The 13475-nt window shown below is 41.8% G+C and overlaps 1 protein-coding gene across 4 annotated transcripts in view; it reads right to left on the bottom strand.

Annotated features, from left to right (window-relative positions):
- The window catches only part of WDR47 (WD repeat domain 47), an 82001-nt gene extending 70137 nt beyond the window's left edge, over nt 1-11864 (bottom strand). The window contains exons 1-2 of one of the 4 annotated variants that reach the window (XM_058303091.1): nt 11034-11178; nt 10154-10182 (exon numbers count right to left, since the gene is read on the bottom strand). In XM_058303091.1, the coding sequence (XP_058159074.1) occupies nt 10154-10156 (3 nt within the window). In that variant the 5' untranslated portion in view covers nt 10157-10182; nt 11034-11178. The other 3 variants (XM_058303092.1, XM_058303090.2, XM_004448976.5) reach the window with 3 other exon arrangements.
- Nucleotides 11865-13475: the final 1611 nt, after the last annotated feature.

The raw sequence follows: 13475 nt of genomic DNA, 5'->3' as shown, positions 1-13475 counted from the left end.
AGCACACAACAGTGGGGGGGGGGGCGGTGTGAGGGAAGGGAAGAGAAATAAATAAATCTTTAAAAAAAAATGTAGCAGAGCTGGTATAGCTCAGTGGTTGAGCACCTACTTCCATGAACCAGTTCCCAGGTTCAGTCCCTGGTACCTCCTTAATAAAAAAAAAAGGTAAAGAGCAGAATTTCATTTTATTCTTAAATAATATCTGTTTTTAGCTCACTTGCTTACAGTATGGTTCAGTGAATCTAAATAAGACCCATAGTCTAGACCTCTTCTGTTTCCTCTGGTCTCAGACTAAAACATTCTTCTAGTCAGAAAGCTCAGAAATTTGGCACTGAACTTGAGAGAAGCCTAGCTGATAAGTATGGACAGAACAAAGCAAATACATTATTTAAAACAATTCAAGATATGAACCCTACTGATTTGCAGCAACAGTGCCACCACTTGCTTACACAATTATTAGACGTTAGGCAAAGCTGAGAATTCAGGGACTCCTGATTTCCAGCCCAAAGTTTTAGGCATTAATTATACAGAGAATTAAAGGACCTTTAAACAGTTTATTCCCCTAAATCATCGCAGCAGCTCATTTTGAAAATTCAAATGCTATTAAGCAGAGTTTCAACCATGTAGCAGGCAGTTTGATATGGTTATGAATTCCAAAAACAGATATTGGATTATGTTTGTAATCTAGTCTGTACCTGGGTGTGATTAAGTTATGATTAGGGCTTTGACTGGGCCACGTCATTAGGGCATTGAGTCCCTACCCCTTGTGGAGACTCACAGATAAAAGGCATGGCAAAGGACAGAGTTGAGGATGTTTGATGTTGAAGCCTTAAGCTAGAGCTCCAGGAAGTAGGCACACAGAGGAAAAAGAAGCAAGACCCTGGAAGAGAGGAACCCAGGAAGCCTGAACCCTCAGATGCTGGCAGCCATCTTGCTTCAACACGTGAAAATAGACTTAGTTGAGGAAAGTAACTTATGCTTCATGGCCTGGTATCTGTAAGCTCCTACCCCAAATAAAAATACCCTTTATAAAAACCAACCAATTTCTGGTATTTTGCATCAGCACCCCCTTGGCTGTCTATTACAAACCTATAAGTACATATAAATAAGAAATGCAGGACATTTTTAATTTAATCTTTGTAATAAAAATTTAAAACGCCAATCACAAATTAATGCTATATCAACTAAGGCTGAAGTAAAATATATTCATTTAAATGCATATAGTGGGAAGTGGATGTGGCACAACCAATTGGGCTCCCATCTACCATATGGAAGGCCCTGGGTTCATTTCCCAGGGCCTCCTAGTGAAGGCAAGCTGTCACACATAAGCTGACAGCCCATGCCCACAAAGAGCTGACGCAGCAAGATGACACAACAAAGGGAGACAAGCAGACACAGAAGAACGCACAGCGAATGGACACGGAGAGCAAGCAAGGGGCAAAGGGGGCGTAAATAAAATAATAAATAAATGCATTTGGTATTCCTTCTTTGTCATATCTGTATTCTGTGTTAAAAATGATTTCATCTAAGAACACAATTTCACTTTTTATTATATGATATGGCCACTAGTATAGATTCCTAATGTCACATCTAAAATCAAGATACCAAAAACATGTATTATAAAACAGATTTAAAATTTCGCTCCTATTCTTTTCTTACTCCCACACTTACTTTTTTGTTTTCAGATAGAAGTGCACAACTTAGGGTATTTGTGTGTGCTTTAAAAATTGAAATATTAAAAAATGGGTTTTAAATCAGTAGGTCAACATTCAGAAACAAGGAAATTATTTTAAAAGTATTAAAAACACCAAAATTATGTTAACATTTACTATTAAAAGAAATACACTAGATTATATACTATAGAATTACCCACCAAGTTTTCATCCTTAGCTTTTCTACTTCATTAGTATTTATATATTTAACACAGAACTGAGTTGGAAGGCACCTTAGTCCAACTAATTATCATGGACAGTCTGCCAACCTACGTAAATGCCTCCAATAACAGAAAATGTCTATATCCTCCACCCCCTCAGGCACCTGTGGAAAGCAGTCTCTAAAATGGTTACCAATGAGTTTTATAGTGTTCACATTCTTGTATAGTCCCCATCCCTTGAGTTGAGCTGGATTTAGTGACTCACTTCTGCCCAATAGAATACAGTGGAAGTGATGGGATATCGCGTCCAAGATTGTTATAAAGAGACTACAGCATCCATCTTGAGTGATGGCGTGAGCTCTCTCAGTCCACTCACTCTAAGGGAAGCCAACTACTGCGTCATGTGGCAGTCTTGTGCAGAAATACAAGTGGCAAGGAACTTGGGGGCGGGGGGGCCTCCAATCAGCAGCCAGTAAGGGACTGAAACTCAGTCCAACAACTCACAAGAACAGAGGCCCAAGTCACTACACTTGCAATCAGATCATTCACCAGTTGAGTCTTCAGGTGAGATGACAGCCCCTATGAGAGTTTGGCTGGAACCTGGTGAAAGACCTTGAGTCAGAGGCACCCAGCTAAGCCATGCCCTAATTCCTGACCCCCAGAAACTATGAGATAATATATGTTGTTTTAAGTCACTAAATTTGGAGTAATTTGTTAAACAGTAATAGATAATATAGAACCTCTTCAATTTTTTTACAAGTATAAAAAGTTTTTTTCTGATATTTAATTGAAATCTATTTTCTTATGACTTTCACTTAGTTTGCCTTCAAGGGCAGCATAATAGAAGTCTGTTATGTGAAAAATTTTCATTTTAATCAGACAATAATCATGTCTCTTCCTCCTAAACACAGCTTTCAATATGTAGCTCAGTGGCTGACCGCCTGCTTTGCATGTACAAGGTCCAGGGCTCAAATCCCCGGTATCTTCTAGCAAAAAACACAGTTTCTAGATTCCCTACCATTCTGGTCATCCTCCTCTGAACATGTGTTAATCTCCCTCTAAATAGAATACACAAAATAGAATAAAAATTGAATACAATACTCCAGGTGTGGTCTGGTCAGCAACTCTATGCAGTGAAACCAACACTTCCCATGATATGGATACTTTACATGAATGAACCTAAAGTTGCTTTACATTATCTTCTTTTTTTTTTTTTTTTTAAAGATTTATTTATTTAATTTCCCCCCCTCCCCTGGTTGTCTGTTCTCGGTGTCTATTTGCTGCGTCTTGTTTCTTTGTCCGCTTCTGTTGTCGTCAGCGGCACGGGAAGTGTGGGCGGCACCATTCCTGGGCAGGCTGCTCTTTCTTTTCACGCTGGGCGGCTTTCCTCACGGGCACACTCCTTGCGCGTGGGGCTCCCCCACGCGGGGGACACCCTTGCGTGGCAGGGCACTCCTTGCGCGCATCAGCGCTGCGCATGGCCAGCTCCACACGGGTCAAGGAGGCCCGGGGTTTGAACCGCGGACCTCCCATATGGTAGACGGACGCCCTAACCACTGGGCCAAAGTCCGTTTCCCTACATTATCTTCTAGTCTATGAAATACTGTTTTTGCACTTCCCAGAATCTCACTTTCTTAAAGTTGGGGGGAAAAAAAGCCTAATTCTATTTTTAATTTTTCAAAATAATGTAAAAAAATTAAACCAAAAATGGCCATTTAGGCTTTCATTTCAGCTCAGTTATATATCATTTTCTCAAAGATTTTATACAAGGCTCCATTCTTTTTTTTTTTAGGAGGTACTGGGGGACCTCGTACATGGGAAGCAGGCACTCAAACCACTGAACTACATCTGGTCCCCAAGGAGAGTTGGTTTTTCCATTTGTTCTTTTGTTTGTTTTTAGGAGGTACAGGGGATTGAACCCAGCTGCAGCTCAATCAGTTGAGCTATATTCGCTCCCTGGCCGAAAGATTTTTGACAAGGGACAAAGATCATTCATTTGGGAAAGATAATCTCTTCAACAAATGGTACTGGGAAAACTGGATATCTACATGCAAAACAATGAAAGTGGACCCCTGCATCAAATGGATCAAAGATCTAAACATAAGAGCTAATACCGTAGGGAGGGGGTAGGATGGGGTATATGAGAATCTCCTATATATTCAATGTAACATTTATGTAATCTAACGCTTCTTTAAAAATAAAGGGAAAAAATAATTCACTGTTCTACTCAAAAAAAAAAGCTAATACTATAAAACTCTTACAAGAAAAAATAGGGGAAAACCATCACAATCTTGGATTTTGCAATGATTTCTTACATCTAACACCAAAAGCACACACAACAAAAGAAAAAATAAACTGGACCTCACTAAAATTAAAAACATTTGCAAATCAAAGGACATTATCAAGAAAATGAAAAGACAACCGACACAGAGAATGGGAGAAAATAATCAAAAACCATGTATCTGATAAGGGTTTAATATCCAGGAATATAAAGAACTCTTACAACTCAACCTCAAAAAGACAGATGCTCAATTTCAGCAGTCAGTGGGGAAATGCAAATCAAAGCCACCATGAGATACCACTTAACACTCATTAGGATAGCTATTAAAAAACACTCACACACACAAAAATACCACACACACCAAAAAAAATACCAATATAAGAACAAGAATGCAGAGAAATAGGAAATCTTGTACATTGCTAGTGGGACTATTTAATGGCACAAGTGCTATGGAAAACAGTTTGGTGATTCTTTAGAAAGCTGAACATAGAATTACCATATAACTCAGCAACCCCATTTCTAGATACATAACTACAAGAACTGAAAACAGAGACTTAGGTATTTGTACACCAGTGTTCATAGCAGCACTATTCACAACAGTTAAAAGATGGAAACAACTCAACTCCATCAACAGATGAATGGATAAACAAAATGTGGTATAGTCATACAATAGACTATTATTCAGCCATAAAAAAGGAATGAAGCTCTGACATATGTTTACAACATGGATGATCCTTGAAAACATCATATTGAGTAAAATAAGCTAGACAAAAAAGGATAAATACCATATGCTCTCACTGATACGAAATAACCAGAATAAGCAAATTCAAAGAGACAGGTTACCAGGGGCTAGGGGGAGGAGGGAATGGGGAGTTTTTGCTTAATAGGAACAGAGTTTCTGTTTGGGGTGAAAAAGAAGTCTTGGTAATAGATGGCAGTGATGGTAGCATGACATTGTCAATGTAATTAATATCTCTGAAGTGTACAGTTAAAAGTGGTTAAAATGGGGAATTTTTATGATACATGTGTTTTACCACAATAAAATTTTAAAAAAAGAACAAGACCTACACAAGGGCATTGGTGCCACTATCTCAAGGTTGGAAGAACCTGCAGCTGTAATACTCTCTTGTAGATAACAAATCAGCAATGACTAGGTGCCTTTCACAAAAAATAACTGGAATAGCTGATACTTACCAAGCGTTTGCTCTGTACCAGGCATGTGGGAAGATCTCACTTCATACTCACATAAAACCCTATGAAGACTTTCATCACATTATCCCCATTTTTAGAAAAGCAACGGGGGATCGGAGAGATGGAGTCTCTTGCTGAATGCAACTCAGTTGCAAGGGGCATTGAACCATGGGCTGTGTGGCTCCCTGGGTGAAACCCACCACCATCTGGTGCTGCCTCTCAAGTGGAATGTGCCTGGTGGAGGAGGTCAGCTCTCCAAGTCTCAGGCCTTCTGCAAATACCAAGCTTGAGGGCTAAGATGAGGTAAGTTGTTTATCCCCATTTTACAGATGGAGAAACTGAGGCTCAGAATAACTTGTCCAAGGTCACACAGAAAACAAGTGACAATGCCTGAATCTGCAGGGCTAACATCTTAATGCTTAGCATTTCTCAGCACAACCTGGGTCCTGAACTTCAGTATTTATGGATTAAGACGGAGGCATTAGCTCTCTGCTTCAAGGGAAAATCTTTTCTCTCTCTGGGAAAACAAACAAATCAGACAGGCCCTTATCAAGAGGATGCAAATAAAAAGTTAAGGGAGGGAAATGGACTTGGCCCAGTGGTTAGGGCGTCCGTCTACCACATGGGAGGTCTGCAGTTCAAACCCCGGGCCTCCTTGACCCGAGTGGAGCTGGCCCATGAGCAGTGCTGATGCGCGCAAGGAGTGCCCTGCCACGCAGGGATGTCCCCCGCTTAAGGGAGCCCCATGCGTAAGGAGAGCTGCCCAGCGTGAAAGAAAGTGAAAGAAAGTGCAGCCTGCCCAGGAACCGCGCCACCCACACTTCCCGTGCTGCTGACGACAAAAGAAGCGGACAAAGAAACAAGACGCAGCAAATAGACACAGAGAACAGACAAACCGGGGGAGGGGGTGGATTAAATAAATAAATCTTTTTTTAAAAAAAAGTTAAGGGAGAAAAAGAAACAGTGAGAGAAAGGGAAGAGGACAACCCCATAAGGTAGGATAAAGGCTAAGAACAGTGGCTGCGAAGTCAAGGAGACTAACTGGATTGAAAGGTGTAAACCATTAGCGCCCTCATGTTACATCCAAGGAAACTGAGGCACATGAGGACAGTCCTGAAAGGAGGTCAGCAGTTCTTGGCTACTATGAGGGAGAGTTTCCCTGCCCATCACTTCTCGTACCTGCTACTCTCACCAGTCACCTCCCTTCTTTTTCAACACTTTTAAAAGTCACAAAACATGGTGCCTGCCATAGAAAAAACAATATTTGAACTAAATGTATCAAGTATAAATAATATAAAAATTTTATATCCTTTTTCATGTAGTACTAATCTTAAAGCATCCATATAAGCTTAGTGGAAAGGGAAAAAAAGTTTTATTACTTAAGTCTTCCCTCCGAATTCAAATCAAGCAAAACTCCCAAATCAGCCTCCAACACTTCAATGATAAGAATACAAGAAGGCAGGTTCTGGCATGAGACCCTGCTTAGTTTGTTTCTTCACTAAGATGAATTCAGAGGTGTAATGAGGTTTCCTGCTAAAGATGAGTGGATAGGATTATTATTATCCTAATATGCAGAAATGGTAAGGAAAAAGGCACTAACCTTTATTGTGTATCTATTTGCCAGCGCCTGCCCTAAATACTTCCATACATTATCTTGTTTAATTCTAACAACTCTCCATTTTACAGATGATTAAACAGATGCTCAGAGAAATTAGATATTTGCCTAAGGTCATTTAGCAAATAAGAGCTAAGAATACTACAACCTGGCCTACAGCCTATGACCTTTCCATAACAATCTGACTTTTACAGAGGTAAAACAAGAAAGGATAATTAGAATTCAAGTAATCTTAACCTAATATCAGTCCATTTATTTCCCATGCTATAGAAATTTGCCATTCATCAGCTGAATAAGTCTAAGGCAATGCTTAAACTTTTCTCCTTTAGGACAAAAGAAACAGAAGCCTTTAAACATGGAATTTCTTTGAAGTCTTTGAATTTTACCTTGGAAATTAGTGCGATTTATTGCATTCTCCATACTATCTCTTTGTGTTTTAATATAAAAATTTTAAATTTCCTACCAAAGTCTTCAAGTCGAATTGATGGTACTCCAAAAGTGTATGCCATTTTATGTGACCACACGCTGATCTCTTGGCACATATCTCTAAGAATTCAAATACTCCAATTTGAAAACTACAGTTCAAAGTGAATTAATTAAGATATTTCTTGATTATTCAAGAACCAATGATCCCCACTGAGGATTATTTAGAACCAAATGTAACTCTTGTCAGAGTTACCTGCCATAGCCTTCTTTCTGATAATATAAGAACATCCTGCTGACAGCAAGAAAGCAGCACTGACCCATATACAGGGAGGAAACACCCTTTTTTTTCTTGTTACCAAAAACCTTTGCCAAGGAGTAGAGCCGCACCTCAATAGTTCCCATGAGCCCTTTAAGGTCATTGTAAGAAATCAGACCCTGGACCTAGAACTGTTAAATAGATTGATTATGCAGAAAATTTCAATTATCCTTATAGTACAGTTTAAAAAATGTGCTTTCATCAATTGTAATAAATGTACCACTCGGATGGGAGTTACCAATAATAGAGTGGAGTATGGGAACTTTGTATTTTATGCATGATTGTTCTGTAAAACAACAAAACCAGGCAAAACAACAAAAACCACAATACAAATCAAATGTTAATAGATGTAGCAATTGGCATGAAGAGAGCATGCCATACGCGGTAGATCTTACCACTTACCATAGCTTTCTACAGAAGTGAAATTATATTGCCTCCTGATAGGAAGGGATTGAAAGCATGGCTTCCGAACTCAAATCTTGTATTTCTATGCAGGCATAAGTGTTTCTGAATTGTGAAACCTTGGTTCACTTAACCTAAGCCTTTGTCTCCTCATTTGCAGAATGGAAGAATAGCTATTTCTTAGGACCACTGTGAGGATTAATAAAATAATATATATAAAATACTTAGAAAGGGCCTAATGCATAATAAATTGCAAACAAATTTTAGTCATTACTGTTATTTTCATCATAATCCTGATGCAGCCTTTCCTGACCCTCTTCTAATCATCCCTTAGAATTACCACTGTGTATATAAAGAAAAGCCTGGCTTTAATATGTCCATTTTAATTTGTTAGAAATTCTTTGAGGAAGTACTCATACTGATTTAGGGTGACAGGCTAAAAAGAATTAGCGTCTAAGCAACAAACATTTGGGAGCATGACAGAGAAGGTGACTCCCCATGTCATTCACAGACCTCTTTCCCATCTTGCTATTCCTTTCGCCCCTACCAGCAGGTTATTGTAGGTGATACGACTAATGCACTACTGTGTCTATTTGTCCACAGATTTCAGGAAAAAGAAAAAGTTGGAAGAGGCATTAGAGATCACCAAGTGTGCATCACAATTATGGGGTGCTTGTTTGAAAATGCAGAAACCTCAGCTCTCATCACAGAGGTCTCACTAAATAAATCTAGGATGTGCCAGGAATCAACATTTTCACAAGCTCTCAGGTGATTCTGATAATCCACACTGAGATTCACAGGAGTAAGAGCCTTTTTGGAGGTACCACGGATTGAAACTGGGACTTTGTACATGCAATGGAAGTGCTCAACCACTGAGCTACATCTGCTCTGTAAACTTCAGAATCTTTAAAAGAGGTGAAATTCCATGTTGAGAATCACAAGTGCAGGAGCCTTTGAAAGGACTAAAATTCCATTTCCTGAGACTCTGACTTTAAAATCCCAGATCTTAACCACAATTCATCTCTGATCTTAAAGAATGTGCCCAATTATTTATGTTCAAATGTGTGTGCGCGTGTGTAAAAATGTTTGCTATTGAAAACAGTGAAAGTTTAGCAACAGTCTAAATGTCCTGCAATAATGGATTGGTTAAATAAATCATGTCAGTTTTTTTTTTTAAGTAATCTATTAAAAGGTAATCAACAGATGCCTTAATTTCCCCTCTACCCCCACAAAGTGCTTTCAAAAGCATTAATTTTATTCAACTTCAGGGCCCATTCACAGACTCAAACAATAGCAGGTATCAGCCCCATTTTACAAATTATATCAGAGTCAATGGTAGGGTAAGTAACTCTTCCAAGATTATAATCAGTAACAAAAGAAAGCTTAAATCCAGGCAATCTGATTTCCATTTTACTAATCTACTAAGGAAAACTGCACATCTTGAGAATTTATTTTGAAGTGTTTCTCAAGCTGCAGCATATATCAAGCATATCACATGTTATACCCATTCAATAAGAAACTGATAAACTCGATTTCACAAGCAGAAAAAGAGGCTGAACACAATTATGTAAGTAATAACATAGGACACTGTCCCTGTTTACATGATACATTCCTAATACTGGCTTTTATAGAAGGGAAGGTAGCACTTGGAAGTGGGAGGGTGGGAGATAAACACAAGCTAAAATCCCTTCACACCCCCCAAAAAAAAAATACATATTTGTAAAGGCATTCAAATTCAAGTGTTTTGTTACCTAACAATATACTGCTATGACTTACTTGTCTATTTCATCACCATGTAATATTTTTTCTTCCCTGTTGGAAGCAACCTACCCCCCAAAACCTAAGGTAAAATCATTCATTACATCTTTCTCCTAAATGAGGTCTCGAAAATATACCACACAAATGAAAATGGGCTTTTGGGCATTTCTCCATTCTAGTAAAATTTCAATCCTGTTCACGCAGGCCAATATTGGAAACAAAAAATTCTACTTAGATTTATGTTTTAAAAGATTTACAGCGTATTAAAAACCTACATGTTAATTTTCATACCATTAACTTCTTGAAGCATTCTTTGAAGTCTACAACAAAGGGAGGGAAATAGGTGTTAGGATCACAACCATCACAACCTATGAATCGGGGAGGAACAAAGCCTTCTTTCATTATGCAGAGGGAACCAAGTTGCGAAAAACGCTCCCCTCCGATACAATGCGTGGTCACTAACTGAACGTCTAGGTACTGAGAAGAAAAAGCCTCTGGTCAAATGCCACCGCTGACTGCCGCCGCCCCCGCCCCTTCTGCCAAAGGCCTCGCCCCGAGAGCTAGAACCCCAATCTTTCTCCCCAGGATAAGGATACGGCTTAACCCTATGAGTTCTGTAACCGCCTATCTTCTCTACGCAAGCACCAGCAGCACAACCTCCACTCCAAATCCGGTCACTGCGCCTATCCTGGACCCTACCGAGACCCCCCAAGGGCCTGCTCCCACTGAACAATGTCTTCCGAAAGGCCAAACCCGGCCCCCATGGGGCTGCCGAGGCCCGCTCTGCTCTGCGCCCCCCCTCTCCCCCCCCTCCCTTCCCTTCTCCGGCCAAGGAATGCCCCCAGGAAGGGACTGGGGCGCGCTACTCAGTTCTCGCACCGCCTCGGCCAGGGGCGAGGAAGGAAGAATCAACGCAGTCAGGCCCCTTTCCCCGCCGCCTCTCGGCAGCAGCGAGGTGGGCATGAACCCTGAGCTCGCTGACTGCTCCGGGACGGGCAGTATCAGACCGAGGGGGGTCTCTCTGCCCCCAGAGCCGAGCTGGTCCTGAGGGGAAGGTGTGGTCCGGGAGCGGCGGCCTCAAATCCCAGCCCGGCAGTTCCCAGGTCCTCAGCCGGCGGCGCCGAGGCCTCTCCCCAGACCCCAGACCCCACCCAGTCAGCCTCCAGCCTACTCAAGACCCTTCCACGGGGCCGCGAACGCCGCTCTCGGGGCAGCGTGGGTCGGAGCCCTGTCAGGTGGGTGACAGGTGGCGACGGGTGACCATGGCAACTCGAGGTGCAGCGCGGCCCTTCGCCGCCTCCGCCTCCCGGAGTCACTCACCTGAAAGCTCCGGGACGAGCCCCGAGAAGCAGCCGAACAGAAAGCGGCTGGGAGGTCGGCGACCGAGGCCCCAAAACGGTTGGCTCCGGGCTGGGGCGGGAGCGGGAGAGCGGCGGTCTGGGGTTGGTGCTGGTGCTCCCTCCTGCCGCCCGCTCGTCAATCCATCAGTCAGTCTGTCCTTCCTCCCGACTGCCCCACCCCGGCCAGCTCCGCTCGGCTCAGCCTCTAGCAGACTGCGGTTGTCAAGCCGGGCTGGGGCCGAGCTCCAGCCACGAGCTGCAGCCAATCGCGTCGCTTGCCGAGGCGCCGCAGGACCCCGCCGTGCGGGGCGGCCAGTCCCGTGCCTGAGCCGAAAGGAGAGTCCGCCGGGCGGGCCAAACCCGGGTCGGGCGGGGGCGGCCCAAGCCCTGGGAGAGCGGAGGACCCGCGGAGGGTCGGGTTCTGGACCAGCGCGACTCCGAGGGCAGTGTGGGCGCGGCGACTGAGGGAGAGGCAGGCAGTCGGGAGCAGACCTATAGCCAGCGGGTGACTCCGCGTCCCGAAATAGCGCGGAGGTTGTGCTCTCGGAATCGAGAAGTTGTCTGTGCATTAGAATTGACTCTTAACACTTCTCTCGGATCATTTAATAAAAGCTCAGTAAATAAATTCGCTTTCCCAAGTCCCACTTCCTCCCCGAAATCTTATTTATCCCCTTCCTGATTTCTCATTTTATGATGCTGATCTGCCATGAGTCACTTCTCAGTTTCTTAACATTTAAAAATGGTTACATTTTTTGGTCCATTCCTTTTGGTTTGAAATACCATGGCAGCAGAAACCTCACTACTTTCCACCCCACTGGTGCAGTAGTAGTCAACAAATAAATATACATGAGTGCGTAACCGAGCTGGATTACGCATTCATCGTTTATAACCCACCATTTGGAGCTGAAGAATAATGCAGTGATACAAACGTGTAAGAACCTCGGTTGTCACAAAGGATTAAAAGTGAGTTGGGCCTCCCAAAGGGTGGAAAATGGGTAAAATTGAGACTGGTAAGAATAAAGATCAAAAACATTTCTGAAAAGGGAGAATTTGGTACAGTTCAAGATAAGAGATAGCCTGAGAAAAAGAATCTAAGAAAAACTTTTACAAATTCTGGAAAAGCAATTTACCCACAAAAGCTGAACTGGGAAACCTCAATTATCTATCTCTTGACTGACCAGTAGAAAAAAATCTTCATTATGAACCATCTCAGTGTTTAAGTGATGAGCAAATACATAATAAACACAACTTAATGTTACACCAGGTCTTTTGAAAACAGAAACGGAAAAACTTTAAAGAATGTTTAAATTTTTTTAAAAATTCATCTAAGAACACACCTCTAAATCAAATATTAGCAGTTGCAAGAATCAGTGCTATTTAAATATTTTAAATCTTCAACTAGATTGAGAAGAAGTTACTAATCAGGGACAATCTGATACCCATTTGAGTACCTCCTATATGCAGGATGCTAGAAGAAATGAAGAACCTGGTACTAGATAGGTTTTACCATTCATTAAGCACACAAAATGAAGTGCTTTGCTCTATGTTCTCATGAAAGCATCATAAATCTCCCTTAAAATGCCTGATGACTATTCCCATTTTAGAGAGTAATGGGAAGAATTTGCCCAAGGTCACACAGCTGACAAGAAGCAGAACCAGGACTTGAACCATCCTGATGCTTAAAACCTTTTCCCACTGTACCTCACTGTGTATCAACTGGAGATTTTAACTTGAAGAAAATGGACCATATTCTGACCAAGCAGGAGGGATAAGAGGTTTTATTCATGCTTATATCCCCCCTACTCTATTGCATAGTGCTATTTGCATCTAAATTTTTAAGAAATAGTTATCAGCGTTGTTAGGAGCAAATTCAAAACTATTATATTTCTGGAAAAGGGCTATGGGGATAAGGAAGGACCAGGCAGTGAAATACACAACATCTAGTACACCTTATCACTTGTACACTAATAAATGCATTGACTATATATTTGCTTCCTAATGTAATATCGTTTTACCCTACAATCTTTTTTTTTTTAAGATTTATTTATTTATTTCTCTCCCCTTCCCCCGCACCGCGGTTGTCTGTTCTCTGTGTCTATTTGCTGCGTCGTCTTCTTTGTCTGCTTCTGTTGTCTTCAGTGGCACGGGAATCTGTGTTTCTTTTTGTTGCATCATCTTGTTGTGTCAGCTCTCCGTGTGTGCGGCACCATTCCTGGGCAGGCTGCACTTTCTTTCGCGCTGGGCGGCTCTCCTTACCGGGCGCACTCCTTGCG

Source organism: Dasypus novemcinctus, chromosome 9 (assembly GCF_030445035.2).
Source record: "Dasypus novemcinctus isolate mDasNov1 chromosome 9, mDasNov1.1.hap2, whole genome shotgun sequence".
In the NCBI taxonomy this organism is placed as follows: domain Eukaryota; kingdom Metazoa; phylum Chordata; class Mammalia; order Cingulata; family Dasypodidae; genus Dasypus; species Dasypus novemcinctus.
The sequence above is the reverse complement of the archived record's forward strand: the minus strand, read 5'-3'. Positions and strand labels throughout refer to the sequence as shown.